The 20953-nt window shown below is 35.8% G+C and overlaps 1 protein-coding gene across 3 annotated transcripts in view; it reads right to left on the reverse strand.

Moving 5' to 3' along the window:
* Nucleotides 1–4427: 4427 nt before the first annotated feature.
* Nucleotides 4428–20953, reverse strand: part of LOC107728699 (cadherin-5-like) — an 18989-nt gene continuing 2463 nt past the window's right edge. The window contains exons 2-13 of one of the 3 annotated variants that reach the window (XR_001638500.1): nucleotides 19397–19621; nucleotides 18136–18418; nucleotides 17889–18002; nucleotides 17453–17620; nucleotides 17169–17350; nucleotides 16749–17005; nucleotides 16491–16627; nucleotides 12332–12444; nucleotides 12131–12233; nucleotides 10757–10999; nucleotides 8377–9449; nucleotides 4428–4438 (exon numbers count right to left, since the gene is read on the reverse strand). Coding sequence is in view for 2 of the 3 variants with exons in the window: in XM_016538981.1 (XP_016394467.1) it covers nucleotides 8965–9449; nucleotides 10757–10999; nucleotides 12131–12233; nucleotides 12332–12444; nucleotides 16491–16627; nucleotides 16749–17005; nucleotides 17169–17350; nucleotides 17453–17620; nucleotides 17889–18002; nucleotides 18136–18418; nucleotides 19397–19621 (2310 nt within the window). In the remaining variant the exon portion in view is untranslated. Of the gene's footprint in view, nucleotides 4439–7428; nucleotides 9450–10756; nucleotides 11000–12130; nucleotides 12234–12331; nucleotides 12445–16490; nucleotides 16628–16748; nucleotides 17006–17168; nucleotides 17351–17452; nucleotides 17621–17888; nucleotides 18003–18135; nucleotides 18419–19396; nucleotides 19623–20953 lie in introns of those variants that run through there. The other 2 variants (XM_016538981.1, XM_016538980.1) reach the window with 2 other exon arrangements.

The following is a 20953-nucleotide window of genomic DNA, read 5'->3' on the forward strand; positions in this document are numbered from 1 at the left end:
TGGAAGGTACATTGTGGCTTGCTGAGAGAGAGAGGAGAGGGAGGGAGAGAGAGGGAATGTGACAGGAACAAGTGTTTCTGAATGAAGTTATATAACATTCTTGTGCAGGAATCTTTAGTGGGGCCAATCTACATTTTTCTTTATTGTAAGAAGAGGTGTTCATTAAAAATACACTCTCATACAGTCAAAGTGTGTGAGAGAGAGAGAGAGAGAGAGAGAGAGGGAAGCTATATGATAAAGGGATTTCCTTGGATTTGCTGACCTTTTCTAATCCTCACTTTTCCTCCTCATTTCTCTACACCATGAAGACATTAAATGGAATCCATTTCTCTTCCCAAGTCATTTATGTGATCTAAAATTAGTCTAAGTGAGTGTACTGTAAATAAGAGAGTACCTGTATTAAATTAGCACTGATTACATGTAGTACACTTCTTTGTTCTACTGTTTGAAATATTGGGGAGAAATAAGTTTCTTATGCTCACCAAGCCTGCATCTAAAAATACACTAAAAACAGTGACATTGTGAAATATTATTACAGTTTAAAACAACTGTTTTCCACTTTAATATATTGTAAAATATAATTTATTCCTGTGATGGCAAAGCTGAATTTTTTAGCAATTTCCAGCAAACGTCAGTGTCACATGACCCTTCAGAAATTATTCTAATATGCTGATTTGGTGCTAAATTCTTCTTATTATTAATAGAGAAAACAGTTGTGCTGTTTATTTATTTGAAAATTGTAGTATTCAGTATTCTTTGATGAATAGAAAGGTCAAGATAACAGCATTTATTTGAAATAGGAATCTTTTGTAACAATATAAATATTTTAACTGTCACCTTTGATCAATCTATTGCATCCTTAACCAATAAAAACATTAAATTCTTTGAAATGAAAAAAAAAACAAAAAAACTTTACTGACCCAAAAATTTCAACAACCCTGAATCTGCATGGAAGTAAAAAGCTCTGGTTACTTACGTAACCTCTGTTCCCTAAGATAAGGGAATGAGCGTTGCGTTAATCATGCTATGGGGAAACTCCTGTTTACTCTGATACTGAAGCCTGATTTGATCATGTTCGTGTAGCTGCACGAACCAATGGCGCTTCAACCTGCCAAAAGGGGTGGAGTCGACTGCTATATAAGTTGGCTCTGAGTGCCATTTCATCAGAATCTTTCAACTGAAGCAACAGTTGACTTCCGAGACTTCCGGTTCATTAGGTAAATAACGGGAAGAATAACATCATGCAGTAAACGGTAAAACTGTTTGCACTACAAACCAGTGTGTTCATAATTAAGATAATACATTAAAATAATATGGTAAGACACACAAATTTTCAATATCAAGCACAGTGTTGGGGGTAACGCATTACAAGTAACGCGAGTTACGTAATCAGATTACTTTTTTTCAAGTAACTAGTAAAGTAACGCATTACTTTTTAATTTACAAGAAAATATCTGAGTTACTATTTTTTTCCCCATTTATTGATTGAAAGCTCTGCTGTGCCCATGTTGAGAGAAAACGGGAGTAAGATGTTACTCTAGTTCTAGAATAAATGTGAACATGCTTTAATTAATCTCACTCACAAAAAAAAAAAAAACAGATTTAGTTTTCCTCAAAATTAATAAAAACAGTTAAAAGCAACTCAGAATTTGACGCAAAGCTGCATTAATTAAATATGTTAAATAATACAAATATCTTTTATGTATTTAATCCCATTTTATTAGCCAATTTGCTGCTGACCTTCGATGATCCAATTCAACCATACTAAGCAAAAATTACACAAGATAAGCTAACATTTCTTCTTATTTTTTATTGCATGTTGAGTGTTGAACTTTCTTTTTCTGTGTTCTACTCTACAGATGTGAATTTACATTTCCTTCAGCCTGAGGCTTTTGGTGTGAAAGGGCTTTTACATTTGCCAAAAATAGAACTTTTATATTAAAATCAAACAAGCAAGTTCTGCCCAGATTTAAAAATTATTGCATGGTGTTGAACTTTCTTTTTCTGTGTTCTACTCTACAGATGTGAATTTACATTTCCTTCAGCCTGAGGCTTTTGGTGTGAAAGGGCTTTTACATTTGCCAAAAATAGAACTTTTATATTAAAATCAAACAAGCAAGTTCTGCCCAGATTTAAAAAGTAACGCAAAAGTAATGTAACGCATTACTTTCAATAAAAAGTAACTAAGTAACGTAATTAGTTACTTTTTTAGGAAGTAACGCAATATTGTAATGCATTACTTTTAAAAGTAACTTTCCCCAACACTGATCAAGCAGCAAAACGAACTGTTTTGTACAGCTAAAAATATCTGGATGCGGATGAGACCGGAAGCCAGACCCATAGAATTTACAAATGGCCGCGCCCATTTTTACGTCAAGAAAAAGGTGGATAAGCAAGTGCAGAACGAAGCCGCTCCCCTCAGAAACTTATTTCCGATTGACTGGCCAGCCACGAGAGAATAATTTGCCGTGTTAGCTGCCACATATACTTTGAGCATAGAAGGGGTGTGCCCCTTGTCCAACAGCTCTTGTAGAAAAGTTAGCAAGTAGGACATGTCACAGGAGGACGGGTCCTCATTCCGTGCTACACACCAGTCAGAAAAGACCATTTAAGGGCATAGAAATGTCTTGTAGATGGAACTCTAGCCTCCAAAATGGTATTAGCTACACTCGCGGCGAACTGCAAAGACTCCCGCCGAGGGGCCAAACATGAAGGCTGCACAGTTCTGGTCAGGGATGCCAAATCATGCCCCTCACTTGCGAAAGGAGGTCGTTCCTCAATGGTATCGGCCAGGGGGCTGCCGATAGCAGCTTAATCAACTTGGGGAACCACGTCTGATTCCTCCAGAGTGGGGCCACCAGGAGGACCGAACATCTGAGTTCTCTGACCCATCTGAAGAAGCAGGAAAACCGGGGCCAGGGAATACAGGCGAGCGCTGGGCCAATTGTGGGCCAGGGCATCTCATTGCTTCGAAAAATAAATTGGGCAGTGAAAGTTGTCTTCTGAGGCAAAGAGGTTCACCTCTGCCCTCCCGAAGACAGACCAGATTGTTTGAATCATTTGGGGATGGATGTAGTCTCCATTCTCCTGGAGCTACATTACCCCTGGACAGCATGTCTGCTCCCTGGTTCAGTCTGCCCAGCATATGAACTGCTCTCAATGAGAGGAGTTTGCCCTGTGCCAATAAAAAGAGGTGTCAATCCCACTTGTAGAGGGAGCTTGACCTGGGACCGCCTTGGTGATTTATAAAGGCTACCACCGTCATGTTGTCCGAAAAGACCAGGACGTGGTGGCCCTTTAAGGCTGTTTTAAGGCCGATGACGGCAACCTGTCAGGAACCACTCATCAAGGAGGCTGTGGGTGGGCTCTTCCGAAGCTGACCAAGCCAAGCTGAGATCCTCCACAGCCTTTGTTAGAATGTGGATCAGCTTGGTGTCCACACTGGGCCGTGTTGTCTGCGTTTGGAGGAAGGGTGTCGGGTGTGCCAAAACACACCCACTCTTCCGCATTTGAAGCAGTTAATGAGATAGAATCATCCACAACACCTTCTTCCTCTGATCCGTCGAAGGAAATCAAGCCACTTGTAGCTGATGAGGGGCGCTGATCCTCGTGTGTGAAGAACACGGGTGAATTGAAGCACTGAAGGGAGAGTGAAGCACACAGGACTTGATCCAGTGTGATTTCACTCGAACCCGGTGTTTCAGCCCGGCTGCTCCACTGTTTCTTTTTCCTAGGGGAGGGGGGAAAAGGGAGAGTAGGCTGGGGAGGACTGCCTTCGTGGAAGAAGGTGATCTGCGAGCGGAGAATTTCCCTGGAAGGGTTCCCTGCACGAACCATACTCGTGGCGCGACAACGTTGCAGTAGAAATTTGCTCAGAAAATATGCTCTTTTTAAAATCCGGATGGCTGCAGGGGAAGGCGTCGAGCTTCTTCAGCTGCCAGTGGCTTCTTCTCATGGCGGCGAGCAGGAGGATGAGCTTCTTTATTCTCTTCTCATCAGCTTCTTGCTTGCAGAGTCAGCAAGAAGATGATCTTGGTCGCCGAAGGAGAAAATTCTGATGAAAGTGCCATTGGTTCGTGCAGCTACACGAACGTGATCAAATCAGGCTTCAGTATCAGAGTAAAGAGGAGTTTCCCCATAGTGTGATTAACACAACGGGAGAGACCATTCGAAAGGGAACTGTAAGAAGCAAAAGCAAATAGTTGTTGCCTTAATGTATTTTAATTTCAAATCTTTGTTTCTCTGAAATTCAAATGTATGACTGCAGATCACAAATCTTCACCAAATAAATAAATATAAATGACAATGTAAAAAGAGTGCTTTGTTTTTGTGTATTCAAACTGTTTAAAATAGGCCAGTCTTCATCGTCCTTTTGCTGTAGTGATATTGTGCTGTCCTCTTGTGTTTACTTTGTCAAACTACACTCTAAAAAAAGATGCTTCTTTAAAGGTTCTTTACATGTAGTAATGGTTCTATTTAGATCCTGAAGCATCCTGAAGAACCATTTAATGCTGAAATGGTTCTTTGAGTTTAGGGTACTTTATTCCTGTCTTTTTGTTTTTCAAATCTGTAACTGTCAAAGCAGCTCATTATTGATTTTCTGGAGTTCAGAATCTCATACCCAGTCACAGCTATCCCATGACTTTATATCACTTTTTCCTTTTAACATTGTGACGTGCTCACATGCTAGTTTTGGCCTTCATAAACAATTGTTCCCTTTCATGGGAACTTCGAACTGCGTCCTCTAGGGGTCGCTATGGGGAACGCCTCGTCGTGGCAAATGGAAGGAGACACATTGTAACTCTAAACTCAATTGTGCATTTCAGATGTTGTCACCTCCTACTTCCTCATCATCTGCAGAGAGAAACTGCCATTCAATCACTCCCAAATACACATAATGATGGACATAAAGACATCATAGAGGATTGTGAAAATTATCAATATCAATGGTCATTTATTAATGTATTTTGTTAATAACTGTTGGTAGAGCACTGTCATTTTTGCTACAATTTAAGATGTCATTAAAAAAAAAGTATCTAATTGACACACAATGCTGCTGTTGTTGCTTCTATGTAAAACCCTAATAGAGGCTACAATATATTTTATGACCAGGCAGAGGGGATAGAAAACAATATTAATAAATGTTATTTACAAATAATATGAATAATACTAACATTCATGATAAAAATATACTAATATACTAATATTAATGAAAATAAACTATCATTAAAAAGGTTATTTATAACACCATTAAGGTCCTATCTAGCATTTGCAGAGCATGGTTCTTTATGGAACATTATAAAAAGGGTTCTATTTAGCACCAAAAAGGGTTTTGCTATAGTTACAAGCTGAAAAACCCTTTTCTGGTACTGTTTCGAACTATTTTTCTTAAGAGTGTACAATCAAAATGAAAGCTTTATTTCTCATTGCAAATCCTAATTTATTTTTTCAATAAATAATAAAGTGATCAATAAATGATAAAATGTATGTTCTGTATATTGCCTTCATATCTTTGTTCTATTTCTATTTCTATTTCAAGTAAATGTTCGTTTGAACTTCCTGTTCATTAAAGAAACTTGAAAAGAAACGTATCATGGTTTCTACAAAAAAATTTATTAGCACAAGTGGTTTTGACATTGATTGTGAGAAGGAATGTTTCTTGAGCAAAAAAATTAGCAGATCGTGTGCCACTAAAGATTGGAGTAATGCTGAAAATTCAGCTTTGCCATCACAGTAATAAATTACATTTTAAAATATATAAAAATAGAAAACAGTTATTTTACATTTTTACTGCATTTTTAATCTAATAAATGTGTTGGTGAGCATTAAAGATTACATTTAAATGGTTGTATATGTATAAATTATTTTATATTTATAATATAAATGTTTATAAATCATCATTAAACATAGAATAAGATATGCTGTAAAATATTGCACATTGTTAGTTAATAATATCCAACACACTAATTGAACTTTATTGAAGTGTTGCCAATTTTTGTGAAAAAAGTGTTAAATAAAAAATAAATAAATAATAACTTATTTTAAATTGTAATAGTATTTCACAACATTACTGTTTTTACTGTATTTTGGATCAAATAAATGCAGACCTGGTGAGCATAAAATACTTCTTTCAAAAAAGAACTATTGAATGGTAGTGTAACTATAAGGCAAGTACCGTATTGGCCCGAATATAAGACGACCCTGATTATAAGACGACCCCCCTTTTTCCAGATGTACCTTTTGGAAAAAGGCTTTTTAAAAACCAAATCTTGTTTTTTCTCAGTAAAACACTTTGTCTTCAATTATTTTCATATTGCATATTTTTCCTATTTTAATTTTTGTTTTGAAAGTATGGTAAAAACTGGTAAAATGTTTAAGATAGTAATACGGTGTTATACAAGACAGCATGGGTAATGCAAGAAAATGGTGATGACAAAACATATAAGAGTGTGATTTCTTTAGATGAATATGTATTTGATGATTTTTTCCTCTGTTATATTGCATTATCTCTGTGTTCACTGTAAGAAAGCCATTGCTTTGTATATACTGTGAATGACCGAGTCTGAAGCCTCAGGAAGTCCCAGCTGGGTGTCTTACAGATGTGTTAGGCGTGACATTACTGTGGAATTTCCGCTAATGTGCCGCTATCTGTGTGATCTGTTTGTCTGTGCGATAAACAACAGACATTGTGAACTTCACTTCAAAGCACCCTCTGCTACCCAGACAACATTGGTTTAACGAGACACAAACGCTCTTCTGCCTTCACACACACACACACTGTTCAGTAGTAGAAGAGTCATTATTTGACATTTTGTCATTAAACTTTGTTATACTACAACTTATTTTAAATTAAGGACAGTTAAACTTTATTATGGAATATGAAGTTTATTATTCAAATACAAAATTAGCAGTTTCAAAAGAGAAAACAAAAATAATATTTTTAACAATAGAAAGGCACATATTTTTGTCCCTCTTAACACAGACTAGAGCCACATACTGAAATGTTTAGTCTGACTGCCCAACACTGACATCTACTGGACCTTCCCAACAAATCTCAGACACATTTGTTCATTAAGAAAAAATGTTCATATAACACACTATACTTTAAACTGGCCATAATGTCAATAACCACTCATTCAAAACATAAATACCTACAGGTATGTAATATGATAACAATAATGAACAATCACATATGAACCGAAGGCCTTTTTAGTTATGTTTCCAGTTTATCTTCAACACACTGTTTTACTTGAGAAATATGATTTTCATCATGAGAAGATGTGCAGTCTATATGATTTTCATTTACTGTAATAGTCTTTGCCCAGCAGTTACATACTCTAGTGGCTGAACACATTAGAATAATAAGATATTTCCCTAAAATAATTTAAGAAAAAGGTGAAAACAGACTAATTAAATTGTATGGTTAAAAACAAAACAAACAAAAAAATTCAAAAGCAGCACCGTTTGTCTTGAAGGACAATGCCTTTGTGACCAAGACAGCGTGATTTATGTTGTTCTTTAACATTTTCCTGCTCTCCTAAGTTTTCTTTCTTTATCCCTTTAAGACAAGAAAACAGGAAAATGATTTCAATCTGTTCCTTCACTTGAAAGATAAGGGAACAGGAAGTGTGTTTCCTTGTGCTCACACAGACAGGAAGTTGACATTTCAGTGACGGAGCAGCTCATTTTAAATGAGACGGGAGAAGAGTGCTTGGCGTATAATTCCCTACAGGAAAGGGAGAAGGTGGCTTCCACATATTGTGCCCATGGTTAATGGGGGAAATAGGGTAGAGTTTGTGCACAGTGGTAAATATTTAAGGTATAAAGATGGTTTACACATTTTTCAATAAAAGGAGACCCACTTGTCTATTTAGTCTCGAATGAAGGATGAACAATATTGTCAAAACACTGCCTGGCTTGCTAGCTATCATCAAAATATTATTTAACAAGTTCAGTTTAGCTTTTTTCTTATTTGACACTGTTAAATATATAGCCACACTTATGATTCACATGTTAATACAGTTATTCAGACCACTTCTCACATTTCAACAGGCACACAACTCACTGCACGTTTCCTGAGACGTCTGCAATTGCCTTATATTAGTCGACCTTTGAGATTTGGGCTTTACTCATAACAATCGATGTGCTGATGATTTCTGTCAAATAAACTTGGAGTAGCCTTTAATTCTTTCAAAGTACAGTTATCACCATTTCCTCTGTTGCTCCCATGGCAATGCAGTAGTTTTCCTGATGAGAAGAGTCTGCTGAACAATGCTGGCTCTGCAATTACACTGACCATGAGTACAGAAAACACTTGTATAAACTGGCAAACTGGGGATTTTTACAGGAATACAAGATTAAAAAAAACAAACAAACAAAAAAACAATGTAAAAAGTATTAAGAACAACACAATCTAATTGCTACTTCTAACTTTTAAGTTTGGTTGCAAATTCATATTATTTGTATAATCCCATATTTGTATGTTTTCAGTTTTAGGGGTGGGTAACATTTTCGTACAAAGTCGACAAATTGTAAAATAATTATGTTTTCTCAAGAGACTGGGGTGAGTAATACAATATCTGCATAAAGAAAAAAAAAAGAAAAAATTAACACCGATATTTTGTGTTAAAATGAGATCAGATTTGCTGTTAAACTAGCCTAAAAAGAAGAGTTTGTCCAACCAGTGTCCAGTGCTGTTTTATACAAAATCCACCTGGACAAAAACCAGTCTGAAAAACCAAAGCAAGTTTTTCTACTAACACACACTTATTCTATGAAAATGACAAATACAGTAGTGCTCATCATAATGTCATAATGCATGAAGGAAACAAGTATTGGCACGTTAATCCCTTTCTTAAAGGGACCCTTACAAAAAAATCCCATGAAGAGAAGACAGCAGTCTGCATCATGTTGATGTGTCCTGGTAGGACGATGACTGCTCGATAACCCTGGCCTTCAGTAGGATCAGTCGGAGCTATCAGTGTCCGAGCCATCAACTCCATAGAGCTGAGCCAGGGTCCTGAAACGAGGTCCCCACTCATGCAAGGAATCGTAGTCCAGATTGGACCCGCTGGAGGATGAGTCCAAAGAGCTGAGGGAACCGGCCAGGGATTCAGATCCCTCATAGCCATAGATGTGTAAAGTATCATAGGGAATCCCACCACGGTCATGGTCGGCCTCATCCTTCTTCACCTCGATCATCATGGCCATGTCACCCTTACAAGCAGAGGGTTTCTTCACCACGGCGTACAGCGAAGGCCCTGGGCCGGGCCGAAAGCTGCTGTCGTGACAAGCAGAGGACAGGATGGAAACGTCATAACCGTTTGTGTCCATTTCTCCACCGCCTTCCTCGTCATATCTCACCAACTGCTCGTGGATCTCGCCAGAAGACTTGGTAACCAAAACTTCTTTTTGATAGCGCCTTCGCAACACGATGAGGATGACAATGACTAAGAAGATGAAAGAAATAGACACAGCCAATATTATTCTTTCTTTCATTAATAATAATTTTAACATCTCCCTGGTTTATTTCTGTAATGTAAACTCATTATAAATGTTGACTGACAACACAAGTGGAAAAGAACATAAGGTGGGACCCATGGGAATTTCAAAATAGCCTTGGTGTTGAAAAGGAAGACTCTTATAATCATGGGAGAATGAGAACTTCAGAATACTTCAACACTTCTTGTCTGTCTGATGGTGTGACGGTGACCGTGATTTCACCAAGTACAACATGTTCCTGGATCAACATCCTTGTTGATCCTGGAACAACATTCCTATCAACCAATCAGAATCGAGGGATAACTTTTCAGGAAATATCTGTTTTAGGCTTACAATCAGGGTTAGGTGCTTCTACACCCTTGTTAATCAGCAATCATTTGACACTGTTTTTAGGAATAAATTATGGGTAGGGTTAGGTTTAGGGGTAGGGATTGGGTTAAGTCTATATTTTTGGACAGTTATGTTGATCCAGGATCAACAAAAGATGTTGATCCAGGAACATATCTTACTTGGCAAAATCACGGCAACCTGGTGTGACTGCAGATGCATTGTCTTAATTATCATCACTTCAGCCTTGTTTCTCACATCTAGAAATGCAAGCGCAAACCTCTACTTTGGAAAAGGTGTAGAGATGCAAGCAAAATTTCATCTCCCACTTTCAGAAAAAAAGTCTGTCACTGAGGTGGTACCTTTTTAAAATGTAATAATATGTACCTTTAAGGTACTAATATGCACCATTTAGGGGTAAATAAGTGTAGCTTTAAAAAGGTACCGCCCCAGTGACAGCTTTTGCACCTTTTTTTCTCACAGTGACAACATCTCATATACAGTACACTAACTAACAATGACAATGACAGAGAATGTGGAGTTAAGTGACTCTCTTACATGCTCATATTTACAATGTTCTATCCCTGGGTTATTTATACAACCAGACCACTTAAAGGATCCTAAGAATGTGAATAAAATAAACAGCATCTCCACTTGGGAAATTACGGAGGAAAGCCATTCCTCAAACACAGGATTTAAAATGTTCACATGTATCATTAATATAACCACCTTCATGTCAGGTCATGAATCCTTCATAATCTGTTTTGCTGGGCTTGATTAAATGATGCTTTTGCTTTTAAAAATGTTTTTCTAGTTTTATTTCTTTTAAAAAAGGAAAACACTAAGGAATGTGTCATTGGCCTTGCATGGATATCTTTGTAACAAAAAGAAGAAAAGCAAGTGAGATAAGTGATGCGTGTAAATGTACCCAGGATGGTGACGATGCAGAGAAGAATGGCTAAGAGGGCGCTGACGCTCATTCCGGTCTGGGCGTAGGCCATGCAGTACTCGATCCGTCGTCTCGTCTGGCACGTGCACACTTTAATCTGGAGGAGGTTAATGCTCTTCTGTTCTGGTGTACCTCCGTCAGTGATTTCGATTTCCAGCACATATTCCATTGAGCGCTCTGTACTGAAACCGCCTTGCTTCAGCTTAATGTTTGCAGTGTTATCTACAACAAATATTAATAATTGAAGAGATGCAGTCGTTCATTTTGCTGTTATTCAGGAGAAATGACTGACTATGTATGCCACAGGTGCAAGCTAACAATTTTTTTTTATCAGCAGTGCTATTGTTGTCATTGGACTCTGCTTTTGTTTTCTGTTGATGCTTGGAGGGAAATGTTCCAGAGATTCTTGTGACAATTCAATGCAACCGGGCCTAAGAATATCCCATTTCACACAATAGTAGGAAGAGTAAATCTTCACTTTGACATTCGTGTGGCCTAAATTGAAATGCTCATCTAGCACATTTTGGGGAAAGCCAGTTGCAGTTGCAAAAAGCAACATTCTGTTGTCACTTGAATACATAGAAATAAAATAAATGTAATTGTATATGAAATGTATAGATTACACTCACGAATAATTAAAACATGTTTGCGGATTTTTGATGTTTTTTTTAAATAAGTCCTTTATGCTCACCAAGGCTGTATTTATATATCAAAAATACAGTAAAAACAGTAACATTATGAAATTACAATTAGTAATTACAATTTAAAATAACTGCTTTCTAATGCAATTTATTCCTGTGATAGCAAAGCTGTATTTTCAATCTTCAGTGTCACATGATTCTTCTGAAATCATTTTAATATACTTGTATAACATTTTTATTAAAAATAATTTGTTTTTCTTCGTTCCAGTCAGTGCACCTTAAGAAGCTACTTTGGTTTCCTTTCTACTTGTTTCTGCCTTTAAAACAGTAAACTGTCATATTCGTTCATTATACAGCTGTGAGGAAAGAAACCACAGTGTTCCTCAGTCTGGCACATTTAGAACATTGAGTGTCAGATCATAGATTCATTGTGCATGGATGCTGCTTTTAGAAAGCTTGTACCTAATGCATTTAACAGTATTTTAATGGGTTTTACCCTATACCTTTTATGCCAGATTACTTTAGGAATGAGCAGCAGTTAGTTAATGTCTCTCATGAAACAGTGCTTGCACTAGAACGTATCTTTTATGACCTCACATCTTTTGAATTCAATTTTACAAACATTATACTATATTTATAATGGTAGAGTGACTGATTGAAATTGGTTAGAACTACACTGTGGACCAACTTTAGTGAACATGAATGAACTCACTTTGATTGTCATGAAGGGAAAAGTTTGAGCTCTTTTTTGCCAGAGTGAAACGGAACCTGCCTGGATTTTCATCCTTGTCGTAGGCACCCACTGTCCCAATGATCTGCAAGAGCGTAATAAATGAAGGATTATGGGAATATATAGCCAAAGGAAAATCATTATAAATTTGTTAATGTGAAATGCATTCAAGTAACTCCTTACTGTTTCAGGTTCATCACGCTCACAAACATACACGTAGCTCCCATTAGTTAGTTCTGGTGCGTTGTCATTAATGTCAAGAACCTTCAGGTTAACCATCGCATAGGATTTTAGACCTGAGGATTCAGAGGAAAAAAATGAAGTTTACAAATAGTGACAGTGACAGTGACCTACTACTATTAAAAAAGATTTGTCTATGAATATTTTTGTTACTTGGCTAGGGTAAATACAGTATGTAAAAATGTAAAGACATTTTTACTACAATTTTTGCTACTATACTCATTTTTAATGAAATCAAAGTACTCTTTCAAATAAACATAATAATTAGAACAGCAAAACAAAACAGTTCCCAGAAGTCACATTCTGTTGGATTTGTTGAACCGAATCTTTGATTAACAGATAATTTAGTCAGAGCTAATTCAGTGAACTTGTGATCCATATAGAATATAAATAAGACTGAAAATCACAACTGACATCACAATAGCCCAAAATCATATTCATATTTTGAAAACACACATATGTTTAGACACACTTAAAGGGACAGTTCACCCCAAATAATAAAAATTCTGTCATTAATTACTCTCATGTAATTCCAAATTTGTAAGACCTTCATTCATCTTTGGAACACAAATTAAGATACTTTTGATGAAATCCGAGAGCTTTCTGACCCTGCATAATCATTCATATTCCAGAATCTATATTAAATGTGAGGAATGTAACTGATCTTTATTCAATTTAGCCTGTTGTAGGTGAATTTGCAGCTTTAAAGAAATTTTCATTGGAAAACAAACAAAAAACAAAAACTAAGCTCTTGATTCTACAAGAGAAACTTTAACGCAGTGGTGGCCAACGTCGGTCCTGGAGAGATCAGCTCCAACACTAATCAAACACACCTGAACCAGCTAATCAAAGTTACTAGAAAGCTACAGGCAAGTGAGTTTTTATCAAGGTGGGAACAAAACGCTGCAGGACTGTGGCTCACCAGGCTTTAATGTTGTAGTTTCAAAGAAAATGAGATTTATGCAATGGTCATATTTCAGAGGAGTTTAATCCTTTTCCTGTAGCGTTCAGCTCCAACACACCTAACTGGAAGTTTTCATTGATCCTAATGATCTTGATTAGCTGGTTCAGGTGTGTTTAAGATAAACTTGGGTCAGAAGCTTGGACACCTTGCCATAGTGCTTCCATTTGATATTGAAGCGTTAATAGATTTTAGATAAATATATTAAATGTACATAGTTTTTAGTTAGATTTTTTTGTGTTGAGCAATTTAAAAAAAGTGAATATGTGTTTAGCATATTAACATTCTTGAATGTGACACTGACAACTGAATTGACTTGCTTTTAAGTAACATCATGCTTTCTTTTTCAGATTTCACAGAGACCAAAGGAAAAGAGGCAGTAGACTGATGCAAGCCAGATTTTGAAAACTTGAACCGCTGGACCACTTGCTATAATAAAATAAGACTTCTGAAAGCAATGTTACTTTTAAAGGGTTTAATGCTTTTGTCCTTTTTGATGCATATTTTTTTTTTTTAAGAATTTTATTTTCTGTCTTGTCATTGATTGTGTTAAACTGTCAAATAAAATAAACTGACCCAACTGCTGGAAAGAGCTAATCAAAGTTAAGAGAAAGCTAGGTAAGTGAGTTTTTATCAAGGTGGGAACAAAACGCTGCAGGACTGTGGCTCACCAGGCTTTAATGTTGTAGTTTCAAAGAAAATGAGATTTATGCAATGGTCATATTTCAGAGGAGTTTAATCCTTTTCCTGTAGCGTTCAGCTCCAACACACCTAACTGGAAGTTTTCATTGATCCTAATGATCTTGATTAGCTGGTTCAGGTGTGTTTAAGATAAACTTGGGTCAGAAGCTTGGACACCTTGCCATAGTGCTTCCATTTGATATTGAAGCGTTAATAGATTTTAGATAAATATATTAAATGTACATAGTTTTTAGTTAGATTTTTTTGTGTTGAGCAATTTAAAAAAAGTGAATATGTGTTTAGCATATTAACATTCTTGAATGTGACACTGACAACTGAATTGACTTGCTTTTAAGTAACATCATGCTTTCTTTTTCAGATTTCACAGAGACCAAAGGAAAAGAGGCAGTAGACTGATGCAAGCCAGATTTTGAAAACTTGAACCGCTGGACCACTTGCTATAATAAAATAAGACTTCTGAAAGCAATGTTACTTTAAAGGGTTTAATGCTTTTGTCCTTTTTGATGCATATTTTTTTTTTTTAAGAATTTTATTTTCTGTCTTGTCATTGATTGTGTTAAACTGTCAAATAAAATAAACTGACCCAACTGCTGGAAAGGTGTCATTTATGTTTGAAAAGGTTTTCCCCCAAATTTTGAAGTGGTCAGAAATATTAATGTTGTTTCAACATTAACTTGGTACATCAGATGGCAACGGTATTTTATGGTGACATTTCAGTTGTAATTTCAATTTTTCAGCAAAAGTGATTTAGAACCAACATAACATTAAAATTGATCAAATGATATTACCAATAGTAATTTTTTGTTAATTTCAATATTGACTCGACAGCAGTGATGTAGAATCAACATCATAGTGTAACATTGATTCACTGACATTATCATTTATTATTTTTGTTAATTTCAATATTGATTCAACATCGGTGATGTGGAATCAATCCTAGAGTAACTTTGATTTAACAATATTATCATTGATTATTTTTGTTCTTTTCAATCTTGATTCAACAACAGTGATGTAGAATCAATCATAGTGTAACGTTTATTCAATGGATTTTTTTTTTGAAATCTCACAATTGTTTCAACATTAATTGTGGGTGCAAAAGTGATGTTGAACCAACATAATTTCATAACATTGATTCAGTGACATTTTCATTGATTTTCTGTTGAAATCTAAATCTTGTTTCAACATTAATTGCAGGTGCAAAAGTGATATCGAACCAACATCGCTTTGCAACATTAATTCAATGCAGTTAGCATTAATGCATCAACATTGATTAACATTGTTTCAATGGTTGATTGCCATCTGTAATGAATCATCCACTGAAGGCGAGCGTAAGTGAGAACCCAAGTGCAGTTTTATTTACAGGTGATATCCAAACATCCAAACAAGAAACACAGACTTGACTTGACTTGACTTGACTTGAACAGACATAGCAGGAGCAGACTTGACATAAACAGACTAGACTCACCAACAGCGGGTTAAATACATTCAATACACGACGAGGGCACAATGGGAACATGAAGCTACTTATAGGAAACAAGAGGGTCACATGACAAGAACAAACCAATGGGAAACAAGACACATGACTAAGACAACCAATCAGAACATGACACAAATGAACAGGGGAAGCAATGGCATGAATACATGAGGGCAAGGGAAGCATGACACAAACAGGGACCATGAAACAATTACAAAATAAAAGACATGGAAAACATGAACATGAAACAAAACACCACATTACACCATCTGGGAGAGAAATACACATGCATGCATCGTGGTACTCTCATGAATGTGTGGCGAAGACTGACACAGAAGAGAAGAAATTGTTGAATAAAGCCATTATTTTTGTTTTCTTTAGGCACAAAATGTATTCTCGTAGCTTCATAATTACGGTTGAACCACTGATGTCACATGGACTATTTTAACAATGTCCACTACGTTTCTGGGCCTGGGAACATTTCAGTTGCGTTGCTGTCTATGGGAGGGTCAGAAAGCTCTCAGATTTCACCAAAAATATCTTAATTTGTGTTCCGAAGATGAACAAAGGTCTTGCAGATTTGGAACGACATGAGGGTGAGTAATTAATGATAGAATTATCATTTTTGGGTGAACTATCCCTTTAAGTGAATTAATGTTCCTCATGGCGGTAAATACATTTTGATTTAAAGGCTTATGCTTAAATTATTATCATAAATATAAATTGTGCTTATGGATGAATTAAATTAAACATTTAATAATTTTAATATAAAAAACACTACTTATTCCCTGAAAAATAATTCACATAATTCACATCCACATCATGTATGCATTTATTTTATTTCACAGTTTTTATGACTTCACTATGTTTCTAAAATGTGTAAAAAGTAAGAATAAAAAATATGATGTTGTGTCCAGACTTTTGACTGGTGGTGTAAATGGGGTAAGCTTTTTTTTATATCTTACCATTTGGTACATCCTCATGTGCTGTAACCTGGAATGTGTGCAAGGATTCTTGCTCTCTGTCCAGTTGTCTCTTTAAGGACAGATGTCCTTGTACAGGATCCACAGCTACAGGACAGTTTGCATCTTCAATAGAGTACCTAGAGTGATCAAATGTCAACATTAGATTTAACCATTTTCATCTGTTTACTCTGTAACTTTTATGACAGTACAGCAGAACACAGAAGGCCTTTTTTTGTTGATACATGAAAATACAGGTACCGTATTTTGTAACCAGTTTTATCGGGATCCTTTGCTGAAACATCTCCAATGATTGGACTCTTGAATTGGCCTTCGTAGATGCTGAAGTTGTATTCATTTTGGCTGAAAACAGGTGGTTCGTCAACATCAATTACACTGATGAAAACTTGGGCTCTCTTCTGCAGGTTGGGTCCTTGGTTATCTGGTGATTTAGACACTGTGTGCTCGTCCACGTTTACATTAAATATGTGCATATTTTTCGTTTCATAATCGAGTGGCTGTCAGTGAAAAGAGAAAAAAAAAAATTCAATAATTCAACAATTCAGCAATAATTCAAGAGTGGAAATTTAAGCTTTAATTGAAATCTTGAACAGCATTGCTCAGTCTTAAATATTCAAGTTGGCTAGTACCTAGTTTAGTATTGAAGCTTGAAATGCTTACCACTTTGAGGCTAAGAATTCCATCTTTCTCATTATTTAGTTTAATGTCAAAGACTTCATCAAATTCATGTTGTATAGTAAATGTTGGATCTTTGTTTTGTATCTCATCTTTGTCCTCCACTCCTAATACGCCAATTTCATATCCCAGTTTGCTGTCTTCTTTTACATTAAAATGGTATTTTTCTGCAGGTGAACAAGACAATCTGTTGACTTTAAAAGTAGTCTAGTCTAGCATGCAGTGTGTCTTTGCAAAATATTTAGTTAACATTTTTACAGTCAACTTACCTTTCTTGAAGGTGGCAATGTTGTCATTTTCATCATTAATGTTAATGGTCACAATTGTAGTAGCAGAATTTCCACTCTTAATTCCTGGCATGTCTTTGGCTTGTATAGCAATTATATACTGACTCTGTTTCTCATGGTCAAGACTGCTTTTTAATGTAATGATATTACCTAAATAAATAAATAATAAATAGAAGAAGAAGAAGAAGAGTAGAAGGAAAGAAATTATTGAGCACCAAATCAGCATATTAGAAAGATTTCTGAAGGATCAAGTGACACTAAAGAGTAATGACTGCTGAAAATTCAGCTTTACCATCAGATTTGCCTCATTTTTAAAAAAAATGCTAAAACAGAAAAGTTACTTAAGAGATATACAACATAAGAGACTTCATTTAAAAAAAAAAAAAACTTTTTGACCCCAAACTTTATAATTGCTTGCCTTTATTGTTGATGTTGAAGAGGTCTGTCCCATTTAGCAGTTTGTACTCAATCCTTCCATTTTGAGTGTTGCCATCATCAGCATCAGTTGCATTTACTGTCATTACTATTGATCCTAGAAAGATAATGTGTCAATAAATAAATACAATTTCTACTACATAATCCGTCTTTAGTTCTATTTGTGAAGCTGTACATATGGACATCATGGCCACTATGGAAAAAGATCTATGTTTATGTTGCTCTGTTACCTGCTTTAGAAGACTCGCTGATGGATCCAGAGAGGTCAGGTGGAAAAACAGGGCTATTGTCATTAATATCCAGAACCACTATTACAAATGTATCATCGTTGTCAAGCTGTTTTCCGCTTGTAATGTTGATAAGTGAAGCTGAAAGTTTGTAGACACTTTTCTTCTCCCGGTCCAACTTTGCATTGACAGTGATATCCCCATAGTCATTTACAGTAAAAATGATGTTAGCACCTTCTCCTGAGAGAATATATCTTGAGATTGTAGTGAAAAATGTATTCTCTAGCTAGAAAATAAAGGGAAAGAAATGAAAAAAGGGATAGAAACAAAAGCAACCAAGACAAGAATCCAAAGATTCTGTTCATTATATCTAATAGTAACTCATAGGATGACTCTCCTTGAAGTGTGTTTGAATTAAAGGGATAGTTCACCTTCAGTTGCTGGTCCCCACTGATTTGCATAGTTTTTTCCCCCCCATACTATGGAAGTCAATGGGGACCAGCAACTGAAGGTGACCTATCCCTTTAAGTAGTAGATTTTGCATTTATTCAAAAAAGCACTATATACCTAATTTCAATAAATGTATCACTGACTACGTTTACATGGACATCAGTAATCTAATTATTTACCTTATTCTGAATAAGACAATATTACGATTAAGATCATTACATGAGTTGCTTTTAGAATAATCCTTTCATGTTCCCGTTTTACATTATAGTACATAGATCGATTAATGGCACACGTCATTACGTCACCACGCGAAGCCATTCGACGTCCCCTCCGGAATTTCATGTATAAACCTATAGTTAATCTTCGTTATGATGCCATGTACAGTTCTGGGTGTTTCATTTTTAATTTACTGAAAGCTTCAAGTTCAGTTAATTATTTGTCATGCTATACATGCAAACAGACGACGGCGTTGTTGAAGCCATTCTTTTGTTTGCCGTCAAACGGTTGACCACTGCTATATGTGTATCCTGTCGCAAAATGCGGCGAAAAGTCCTACACGACTGTAATAATGTCTAGTGTACATTGTGTAGGACTGTGTACATGTCTAGACTGCGCTTCAGTAATGCGACTAAAATAGGAATACTCCACATGTCCTAATTCGATTTGTGTTTACTTCGATTATGACTTTAGCCGGATTAAGGTAATCAAAAATCTCTGTTTACATGGTAGATTCTTAATCAGAGTATTGTCTTAATCATATTAAAATCGGAGTATTGTTGTCCATGTAAACATAATCATTGTTTAGACCCTTTACCTTTCCAATTTTTTCAGGTGGGTTTTTTGGAGGCATTTCCTCATACGCATAAAGTTTATCCCATTTCCAGTCTCTCTTATGTCTTTGAAGCACTCTGCTTGGCACGGATGGTGTTTTCAGAGCTTGGTGGACATCAGCTCCCATGCCAAGGGTACATAAAACGACCAGGACACCTGCCCAGAAGCCAGGCTCAGTCATCTGCCTGCAGGCAGACTGTTTCATCATCTGTGCACCATGTGAATGGAACAACAGAACAAAAATATCTATACATTAATTCATATCTTTGAAGATGGTTTCTTCAGCCTGACAAACTTCAAGAAAAGAAAGAAAGAAAGAAAGAAAGAAAAAGAAAACCCTTTATTATCTTTGACTTTGAAATCCCTTCATTAAATTGTCTCATTAGGGTTCCTCTTGTCGCACAAACTTTAGACTGTATTTTTGTGAATCATGGGAAACAGCAGACTCTAACTGTGAAACTGTTAAAGCCTACTAATACATTGCCTAGCCTTCTACATTCCCATCTCAGATAACACGCTTTAGCTTGATGGACCATTCTTATGTTAGACTCATTTAGATGATGATATTAAGATGAGGTGGATTATGCTTCTTAAGTGTTCCCAAATTGCTAAATCTTTGCTATAGGGACTCATCAATTCTTCCACTCAAAATGATTACTTTCACATAAGGTATAAAATGCCCTCACTTCATAACAATGGATTCAGAAAAATAATCAGAGTTCATTTCTACTCGGATGTTCCTGTTCATTCATGTCTGCGGTTTTTTTTTTTTTTCTCCAAACAGGTTAAGGGCAAAAGGGAAATGTTGTTAATTATCCAGTCTTTGGTAGGAGTTAAAAGAGTTATTATACAAATTCTCTCTTACAAATATTATTTAAAAGAGTTATTATAGAAATATAAATAAATAAATAAATTTAAGAAGGCAAATTCATATAATGACTTTAAATATTCTTTAAGGTCATGACAAATAATCTTTTGCATTAGTGGACGGAAGTTACAACATACTTGTGGAAAATAACGTACTGCACAATGCATTTGGCTAATGTTCTGGCAAAGTTCTCTCAAAGCTATGAAAAAAAATAAAAAATCTTCCAGTAATGTTAACACAACTGTTATTCAGAGTTATCTGGTCTTCATTAAATCATTAGCACAAAAACTATTATATTTCTAAAACGTTTTAGTTGGACGTTCATATAACAGTTTTTAAATGTTACTACTACTGTTCAAAGAACATTTAAAAGTAACATTCCCATCATGTTTGCAAAATTACAAAATGGAATGTTCCCTTTACGTTCGCAAAATTCACAATTTTTATTTATTTATTTTTTGATTGTTCAAACATTCAGAAGTAACATTTTAATTACTTAATGGGAACGTTAGCAAAATGCTCTTAGAGCATATTTTGGTAACACTTTATTTCGATAGTCCACTTTAGACATTCTATTAACAGTACGTAACTTTGCAACTACATGTCAACTAGCAGTTAGTAGAATATTAGTAGACTGTCTGCTTAATATCTTCTAACACTTTCTTTGTCAAC

The sequence above is a fragment of the Sinocyclocheilus rhinocerous genome, unplaced genomic scaffold, assembly GCF_001515625.1.
Source record: "Sinocyclocheilus rhinocerous isolate Xijiao unplaced genomic scaffold, SAMN03320098_v1.1 scaffold1509, whole genome shotgun sequence".
NCBI classification, from domain to species: Eukaryota; Metazoa; Chordata; class Actinopteri; order Cypriniformes; family Cyprinidae; genus Sinocyclocheilus; species Sinocyclocheilus rhinocerous.